Source organism: Ochotona curzoniae, unplaced genomic scaffold (assembly GCF_017591425.1).
Source record: "Ochotona curzoniae isolate NIBS_2020 unplaced genomic scaffold, NIBS_Ocur_1.0 contig_2321, whole genome shotgun sequence".
NCBI lineage: Eukaryota > Metazoa > Chordata > Mammalia > Lagomorpha > Ochotonidae > Ochotona > Ochotona curzoniae.
Genome location: NW_024465421.1, coordinates 7,161,046 through 7,170,182, shown reverse-complemented (window position 1 = coordinate 7,170,182; position 9,137 = coordinate 7,161,046). Strand labels below are relative to the sequence as shown.

At 61.8% G+C, this 9,137-nt stretch overlaps 2 protein-coding genes across 2 annotated transcripts; one reads left to right on the top strand and one right to left on the bottom strand.

The window, feature by feature from the left end:
- The first annotated feature begins 333 nt into the window (after positions 1-333).
- Positions 334-5,987, top strand: AP1S1 (adaptor related protein complex 1 subunit sigma 1). The gene is made up of 5 exons (XM_040972872.1): positions 334-402; positions 1,903-2,081; positions 2,693-2,801; positions 4,138-4,275; positions 5,206-5,987. The coding sequence occupies exons 1-5, from the start codon at positions 400-402 to the stop codon at positions 5,251-5,253; spliced, it is 477 nt and encodes a 158-aa protein (XP_040828806.1). The 5' UTR covers positions 334-399; the 3' UTR covers positions 5,254-5,987.
- Positions 5,988-6,979: 992 nt separating this feature from the next.
- VGF (VGF nerve growth factor inducible) lies at positions 6,980-8,841 on the bottom strand. The gene has a single exon (XM_040973820.1). It carries the CDS (start codon positions 8,822-8,824, stop codon positions 6,980-6,982), a length of 1,845 nt encoding a protein of 614 aa, XP_040829754.1. The 5' UTR covers positions 8,825-8,841.
- Between the last annotated feature and the right edge of the window lie 296 nt (positions 8,842-9,137).

Below are 9,137 nucleotides of genomic sequence, written 5' to 3'. Positions count from 1 at the left end.
CCTGCCTCCTCGGCCGCTCCAGGGTCGTCCCACCCACCTGTCACCCCTCTTCCCGCCTTTTCCCCCCTCTACTCCTACCCCCTTCAAGCCTCCAAAGAGTCAGTAAGGACCAAGCTGGCCTCTTTCCCCCATCCTCCCACCAGCCCACAGGGCAGCCTTGTTACCATGACGACCGAGCTTCTGGAAGCCCAAGTCAAGGACCTGGTTGCCATGGCAGCCGATTCTCCGCCTCCAGCCCCGTCCGCGCGGCCCGCGGCGACGGCGCGTGCGCAGACCGGCCGCGCGGTGGCCCTTCGGGGGCGGGGCTTGGACCGAGAAGGAGGGAGGGAAGGAGGAGAAGGGAGTGGAACCGGCGCCTACGGTGGCCGACGAGGGACGTGCCGAGCCGGAGGCTGCAGGATGGTAGGCTGGGCGAAGAGGGAGGGGAGGGGGGACCCGAGGAGGGTGGGCTGCACCTGCGGGGGTCCTCGGGGGCCGCCCTCGGAGCCGAGCCCTCCTGCTTCCCTCCGGTCCACAGGGCGGGTGGGCGAGCCGGCCCGGGAGCGGAGAGCTGGACATGGCCCTCGGGAGGGGACGCGTGCCTGAGAGAGGGGTGGCGGGATCGTCGGCAGCCGGGAGGAGCCCCGCAGGCTCGGTGCCAGGGTCCGGACCTCCGCCTGAGGGGGCGAGGCTGAGGGGGCGCGGGCGGCCGTTTGCGCGCGCCAGGGAGCCCGTGGGACGCGCGCGGAGTGGGCGGAGGGAGTAGTTTCCGGGTCCGGCCGTGAACGTCCTGCCTCGCTGCTTGGCCACGCTTGTCCGGGAGCCTCGGTTGAGGCGGAGAAGCCCGGTGGGCTGAGAGCTCTAGCTGGGAGGGGGACGGGGCGGGACCCCAGGTTGTGGCAATTTCCCAGTTCTGGCAACTGTTTGCTCTCCATCCTCCACCCCATTCCACTCTTTTTCCGGATCCCAGGCCTTCCGTCTTCCTGCTCATTTCTCCACCTGTATGTCTTAGCCACACACTATCCCCTTCCCCAAAACACCCAGGTCTGATTTTTGGCTCACAGAGCTAGTACTTGGCTGCACACACTTAGGGGTCCCAGAGCCGGTCGTGACCAGGGGGAGAGAAGATCCCAGGATGTGGCCCTAGACTGCCTTCCACCCGGAGTGCCTGGGTGCTGAGAGCCCTATTGGCCACCCCTGAGGGACCTAAGCTTTCCTCTGGGCTACACACCAAGTAGGGGACAAGTGCCAGCAGGAAGCATCTGGTGGCTGCAAAGAGGGGAGCCAAGGAGCTGAGCACCTCAGCACCAAGTGGGCTAGTGGGTGTACTGTCTCTTGGGCATAGACACAGACCTGGCACCAGAGGCAGGGGCTTGGGACAGCAACAAGGAGAGGGATGGAGAATGGAGCTGGCTTTTGGAGGCCCTGAACAGCCGGGTGTGGATGGCAGCAGCAGCAGGCCAGAGCGCGTGCCCTTGCCATCAGCCGGAGGCTCCATTTGTCATTGTCATGTTGCATTTTACTTTGAGAATTGAGGTTAGCAAATGGGGAGGCCAGGAAGTCACAGTCACTAACGTCCAGCCCATTATCCTGCCCACCGTGTGCCAGTCACCATAGGTGCTGATGAGTCTGCTGAATCCCTGCAGACAGCTCTGTAAGCCAAGGGCCATCTCAGGGTTGAGACTTAAAGTCATTTGTCCAAGGCCATCGCCGACCTGTAGGGCCGGGACAGAATGACAACTTCTGTACCCACTGCTTAGAGGGGCTCTCCTCCCACCCCACCCCCGCCATTGCAAATTGACAGCAACCGTGGGGTGAGGAGTGGTACCGGGCTGTGGAAGGAAGTTGCAAGCTGTATGTGTTTATGGAGGAAAAAGACGTGGGAAGCCAATCTCTGCTCTGGTTCTCCCTCTCCGCCCCCAGATGCGATTCATGCTGCTGTTCAGCCGGCAGGGAAAGCTGCGGCTGCAGAAGTGGTACCTGGCCACGTCGGACAAGGAGAGGAAGAAGATGGTTCGGGAGCTCATGCAGGTGGTGCTGGCTCGCAAGCCCAAGATGTGCAGCTTCCTGGAATGGCGGGACCTCAAAGTCGTCTATAAGAGGTGACGTCCCACCTGTCGCCACACCTGCCCAGATCCTGCCAGGCTGAGAAACAGGTTGCCTTCTTGGTCAGGCAGAGCCAGGAGCTAAACACCGATGACTGGCAGCAGCCTTTCCAGCAGTTCGCATTCCACATGGCATCTTGCTCCAGACGCCATCTTTCCACTATAGCTAAACATCTTAGAGTCCACTCTTCTCCAACATGCATACAGACACACATGCACGCTCACACACAGGGGCCACTCTTCTGCAATGGGTACACACACATGGGGTACACACACACAAGGTCCTCTCCAACATGTACGCACATAGACACACACACACACACACGCCCACACATACACTCATACCTGCGCCTGCTGGAGCAGGTTGTTAGTTGGCTCGGGTTTTTGCTGCGTCAAACCAAGCAGGTCAGAGGGCGAGAGGGAAGGAGAGCAGAGAACATGTGCCTTTGCCGCTTGCCAAGAAGTGAGGGAGGTAGTTATTCTTTGCATGCCCTGGGGCCATCGTGTTCCATCAGAGCAGAGACCCCAGGCTGGTGGGTAGCTGGAGCCCACGCGCCAGTGTCCCAGAGCCAGCTACCCGCTGAGTCTCCTCCCATGCCGCTCCCCAGATATGCCAGTCTCTACTTCTGCTGTGCCATCGAGGGCCAAGACAATGAGCTCATCACGCTGGAGCTGATCCACCGGTACGTGGAGCTCCTGGACAAATACTTTGGCAGTGTAAGTTTTTCCCCCTCTACTCCTCTACCCCACCCCATTTCCCTACCCAGCAGTTACTGCCACCCCCACCGCTCCCTGCGGAGAAGTCTCTGGGCGGAAGTGAAGCTGGTAGCACTAAGAACCAATTAATCTCCCTTTTAAAACTCTAAGCCTATTAGCAATGGCTTAATCAGCCCTCAAGCTGAGAGGTGGGGTGGGGTGGGGGGGAGGAAGCATTTGAATGGGGTATGGGATCTGGGCGCCCAGTAACTCTGCCGCCTCACGCTTCTCACCCAAAGACACAGACCTTACCTTGTCTTTGGCTTTGCACTGTAGAGGTTTATTTTAAAAGAAGTAGGTAGATAGCAAGGCTCCTAGCCCAGCTGCATCCCAGAGACTCCAAATTAGTTTATCAGGGAGAGTGGGGCTGCTCCCATCTCAGGTGGGGAACTGCAGTAGGTGTATCCCACCCCACCGTGGACCAGCTGCCCTTGCGTTCTCTTGCTTGTACCCTTAGTCTGTCCTGTAAGTAAACCCCCTGCTCTGGGCTGAGGCATCTAGTGCCGTGAACAGCCGAGCCGAGCGTGGAATGGGTATCCATCAGCCCTCTGCGGATGTGGGATCTGTTTGTGCCCTATCCCCAGTGCCTGGGCAGGGATGCCAGCTCAGCCTCCAGTGGGAGCAATGTCATGGATTTAGTGGGAGGAAGAGGGGGTAGATTAGGACAAGGAATGTTTCATAGCCTCGAGAGAAGAAGGCTTAGAGGAGGAAGAGAAAAAACAGTCAAGGCTTAAGAGACGGACAGGAGGACAGGAGGATATAACGCCTGTGGGCAGAACTCCAAGCTGTAGGAGACAGGGCAGCTACAGAGAGAGAGAGAGAGAAACAGGCCTGTTCTCAGCAGCCAGACCCTCAACATTCCAGAAGATCCCAACTTGTTCTGAAAGGACACACAAGACCCCAACCATGAGTCCACCTGCTAGGAGAGAAGAAGCTTGCAGTCAATGAAGGGTGGGGACATGGAGCCATCTGACCTGGCTGTGCACCATCGAAGTGGGATCATCCGTGACTCCCTTACAGAGCAGTAGCTGTGTGTGCCCCCTTGCCTGTCAGTATTCAGGAGAACAAATCCTGTGTTGAAATGCACCATTCCTGGGGGTGGAAACGCATCCCTGGCTGGTTGGGATGTCAGGCAGGTGAGTTCATCCTTGAAGGAGGCCACCCTGACCTTGATCACGACAGGTTCTTTTGGACGAGGAGGTCATGAGAATGACCCGCCAGGATCTCGGGGACATAGGCATGGCATCGCCTTCCTCGTGATGTCCCGCTTCAGTTCTGCCTTGTCTGTATCCCCCAGGTATGTGAGCTGGACATCATCTTCAACTTTGAGAAGGCCTACTTCATCCTGGATGAGTTCTTGATGGGCGGAGATGTCCAGGACACCTCGAAGAAGAGTGTACTGAAGGCTATCGAGCAGGCTGACCTGCTACAGGAGGTAGGGGCAGGGACAGGGAGGAGGAACTCCAGAACCCATGGGGGCTGCCTGCCATCCTGTGTTGTCTGGCCTCCCCCTTGCTGGGCTGTCCAGCTTCCCCTCCGATCCCTGGGGCGAGGTAGGCTGAAGGGTCAACCATCAGCCCACCTGTGCCAGTTTTCCACACCCCTTGGGCTGTGTGCCCCACGCTTCTTAGAGAGTCTGAGAAGGGGCCCATGCTTGATCCCCAGTGCCACCGCTTCTGGGTAGCAAAGACTGTGGGTGTTGGAGGTTGGGGGTGCAGTGCCACAGCGAAGGCTGCCCGGATGTTGGTTCTCCCTGCTGGCCAGTACCCCCATCCTCACCCCGTGTCTGCCAGCCCCCTCTCGCTGCTGTGCCACTGCTGAGCGTTGGTGCAGGGGGATGAGTCACCGGAATCTGCAGTGATGAGCATGCCGGCCTGAGCTGGCTCTGAGGAGGGGGAGTGGTGGGGGGCAGGGGCAGGTCCCTGCAGAGCTGAACTTGGCCTGGCTTTTCCTGGTGGTGTGCATTTGTGCATGAGTGTTCACACACACACACACACACACCTGTGTACCCATATACACACCTGCAAACACAGTCACACATACACACACACTGGGAGTAGGGCCTAGCTGTCTGCACACCTCTGCCCCCCACCAGCATGCCCCCCATGCCCCTGAAAAGCTTGCGTCCTCTCCTGCAGCCCTGAGGTGCTGAGGTGAAGCTCCCTTGCTCATGCATCTCCTGGCTTTGAGAGTCCTTGGGTGGCCATGGACTCGAGTCTGGCTGGGGGGTCTGGGCTGGGGGTGGCCCCAGGAAGCCCTGGGCTCACATTGATTTCTCACCCACGGTCTTTCCCTCTGCCTCCCTCTCTCTGTCCTGCCTCCTGGCTGCTGCCCACCGGGTCTGCGTCACCCTCATCACTGTCAGGAGGATGAGTCTCCACGCAGTGTGCTGGAGGAGATGGGCCTGGCCTAGCCCCTGCCGGACAGGGCCCTGAGGAGCCAAGGAGGAGCAGACCGCTGCTGCCGCCTCTTCCACACCTCTCCCAGGGTCCTTCTTGCTGGGGCCCCCTTCCTCAGCCCCGGCGCCCCCTTCCTCAGCCCCGGCGGCCCTTCCTCTTCTGGAATGAGCTGTGGGCTCTGGCCCTTTGCACATTCCCTCCCTCTGCCCCACTGGCCTCCTGCTCCCCCAAACCCCCATGTTCTACCGAAGGTTCCAGAGACAGGAAGATGTGACCAGGATGGGGTGCTATCTGGCTTGCATTCCCATCCTTTGAAGAACTAACAAGGACAACATCACCCAAATTTCCTCCTGTCCCTTCTCACTGTAAATATATAAATATGCCTGGTTCTGGGGGAGGGGTTTTCAGGGCTCCTGGCTCCCCCGTGCCCCACAACCTACCTCCATCCCAACCCCAACCAGCCAGGGCAGCCACTCTGCCTGAGGTGGGGAGGGCTTTTTCCTTGCACCCCCCCCCCCACTTCCTCCTGGGCCATACTGGGGCCTCCTCCAGTCCAGTGTCCAGGGGAGGAGGAGGAGGAACAAAGTTAATTTTTTTCTAACCTTGCCACTTGGAGGGAAAGAAGGGTGGGGGGAGGGCGGGCTTTCTGGGACACCAGCCCCCACCCCCTCCTTCGCTCCACTGTTCTGGGGGAGGCGGAGGGAGGCACTGGCCTTTCTTCTGAAATAAAAGGACAAACATTTCTGCACTTTGGCTGCCGAGGCCTTGTTCTATTGAGGGGAGGCTGGGCTGCGGGCACCGGTCTGGGGGCCCTGGATCTCCCCTGGAAAGGTACCCTAGATGGGCCCCTCAGGCTGTCTGCGCCCCCAACCCCAGGGTCCCCATTTCTCAGATTTCTCCCTGGAAGACTGCATTCATGGGTTTTGTGTTTTTACGGGAAAGAATTGGGCACTCTCCTTGTGCTTAGAACTAAGAGCCGCACAGCCCAGCCCTTGTGCACCTGCAAAGCCGCCCTCTGGCTGTAGGTCTATATAAATACCTGAGGATTGGGGTGGGGCTGGGGCACCTGGCCTCCAGCTCAGGGATCTGGGTGGGGGGAGGGCACCCAGTGCTTTTAGCTATCAGGTGCAAGGATCACTGCTGTAAAGCCCGCCACCCCCAAGCCCGCAGTGGAATGCTGAGTCCTTGCTTAGGTGCGGCCTTGGGGCAGCTGCTTCCATCACCGCCCCTTGCAAAGGCCCAAGGCAGGCCCAAGGGGACGGGTGAATAAGGGAGAACAAAGTCCTAATAAAATAGTCACTTTTATTTCTTAGCAAAACTATTTCCTCCGTGGGGGTTATTTACAGCAGAGAAAGGAGGGGGGCGTGAGTTCACAGCGACCCCGGAGAAGGGCTGGGGGAGGCATGAAGGGCAGGAGACAGACACTTTTTTTGTTTTTTTTTTTTTTTGGTCACACAATTAACTGGAACTGGTTTCCCGTTTCGGACTGAGATGTCCCGAGAGAGGAACTTGATGAGGACAGGGTCCCGCGCGGCAGGGGAGGCAGGAACCGGCGCAAAGTCACCTGCCCGACTGCACTGGCCCGGGTATCCATGCCCCTCTACGCCGCCGCAAGTGACTTGGGAGAGTCGGGGCCTCGGACCGGCAGGTGCCAGGTGCCGGGACGGGGCAGGGCGGGGCGCATGCAAGCCCCGGGGGGGAAGGGACGGGCGACACGGAGGGGGGCGGGGCGGGGGCGGGTCACGGGCGCCGGAGCAGCACGTGCTCGATGTAGTTCTCTAGCTCCTCCTGTTCCTGCAGCCGGCGCTCCTCGGCCTCCGCCTCCCCCTGCGCGCGCCGCGCCTGAGCCTCGCGGCCGGCGGAGTAGCGCGAGGGCGGCAGCGCGTGGTGGTAGTGGCGGCGGCGGGGCGGCTGCAGTGTCCGCGGCCGGATGTAGTTGGGGAAGGGGTGGTAGGGCCCGGGGGGGAACACCTCGTCCTCCTCCCGATCCCAGGGCGGGAGCACGTCGTTCCAGTCCGGCAGCTCTTCTCGCGCGGGGGCGGGGGGCGGGGGCTGCGGGGAGCGCGCGGGCGCGGCGGCCCGGGGGGCCGGCATGGGCTCGGGAGGGGCGTTCTTCTTCCGCTTCCGCTTCTCCTCTACCTCCTCGATGATGCTGACCACGTCGTCGGCCGGCAGGTGCAGCTTGGTGGACAGCTCGATGAGGCTGTCGATGGTCTGCGGGTCCATTTCTTCGTCGTCGTCCGCCTCCTCCCCGCCCTCCTCCGCCCCCTCGGCATCCTTGCGCCGGTGGCCCGGCGTTTCCTCCTGGGAGCGCTTGTCCTCCGCTCCGGCTTCCCCGTCCTCCTCCTCCTCCTCCGCGAACAGGAGCGCGTTCTGCCGCGCCCTCTCTGCCTCCTCCGCCTCCGCCTCCGCCTCGGCCGCCTCCTCGTCCTCTTCCCCCACCCTCTCCTCCCCACCGCGGCGCTCTTGCTCCGCCTCTGCCTCCTCCCTCTCGCTCTCTCGCTCCTCCTGCGTCTCCTGCAGCCCCCGGCTCCCCAGTCCGCGCTGCCGGGCCCCGCCCTGCAGCAAATACTGGAGGAGCAGGTCGGAGGCCAAGTCGGCCAGCCGCTCCTCCTGCGCTGCTGCCTGCCGCGTGGCCTCCGCCTGCCGCCGCCCGGCCTCCACCTGAGCCAGCCCTTGCTGCAGCAGGCGCTCCCCCGCATCGGAGCCGCTCAGAAGGGAGCTCTCCGGGCGGCGAGCCTTGGGGAAAGGCGCGCCCAATCCTTGGTACGCCTTGGCCAGGGGTGCCAAGGCCTCGCCTAGGTGTGTTTTGGGGGAGGACACTCCTTCCCCGAACTGGCGGGTTTCGGAGAGAGGCCCGCTTTCGGGCACACGCGCCTGGAACTGCGAAGGGACAGAGGGTGGCAGGGGCGCGCGCTCCGGGACGCGCGCCTGGAACTCTCCCCAGGAGGCGCGCCACACGCGCTCCGGCCCGGGGCTCTCCAGATTGACGCGGGTCAGCGTGTGCGTGCGGGTTTCAGTCTCCGCTGCGGCGGTCTCTTGCTGGCGCTTGGCGTTACTGGGGCTGAAATCTCGCAGTTCTTGGAGCAGAGCCGCTAGCGCCTCTAGCTCCTCGGAGGGGTCCCCCGCCTCGGGACTGCTCTCCGAAGTCTGGGGGCGAGACGCTGTCGCTGGCGCCTGGGGCTCTGGTGCCGGGAGGCTGTGGGTCTGGCTGCGCACAGTCTCGGTCAGTAGGGCTTCCGCGGCTTCGTCCGCCGGCCCCTGTGGGGAACCGCCCGGCGCCGCCGCTGCTGGAGGCGAGGCGGGGCGGTCCAGAGCCTGCAGCAGCACCGCGGCCAGCGCCCGGGGATCCACGCCCTGGAACAGCTCTCCCTCGTCCTGCGGCTCGGAATTGCGAGCTGCTCGGACCTCGGGAGCGCTGCCATCCTTGGGCTCGGTCCCCGCTTCCCCAGCCACGGGCTCTTTATGCTCAGAGCTGAAGGGAGGGGGCTGCGCCTCAGGGCGCCCCGGGGGTGCTGCTCCTAATCCCTGGAGGAGTAGGAAGAAGCAGAGGAGGGCAGACGCCGGTAACTGGATGGGTGTCATGACCACAGGGAGCTGCCAGAAACTGGAAAACAGAGGAGAGCCAAAAAAAAAATTTTTTTTTTTTTTTCTGTAAGGATTCCGATCGTGACACTTACCTTCCCCACCTCTAAGCAGGACATCCCCGGTTTCCCTGAATTCTCCTAGCCTTACCCAGAAGAGGGACGTTTGGGAGGACGATGCGGAGCCGACCTCTGGAGCCGTGTAAATGGGGCGAGGGCGCCCGCCACCCCTGCTCACTCAGCGCCTCCTCGCCCCCTTCCCTGAGCAATCTCACTGCCAGCGCCCACGTACTAAGCAGCGAGGAGAGGAGGGG

Excerpts from the sequence above, each read along its gene's own strand:
- AP1S1 (XM_040972872.1), top strand. Across the intron at positions 2,082-2,692 it reads CTCAAAGTCGTCTATAAGAG|ATATGCCAGTCTCTACTTCT; the intron begins GTGACGTCCCAC and ends GCCGCTCCCCAG. Across the intron at positions 2,802-4,137 it reads TGGACAAATACTTTGGCAGT|GTATGTGAGCTGGACATCAT; the intron begins GTAAGTTTTTCC and ends TGTATCCCCCAG.
- VGF (XM_040973820.1), bottom strand. The coding sequence starts at position 8,824 with ATGACACCCATCCAGTTACCGGCGTCTGCCCTCCTCTGCTTCTTCCTA.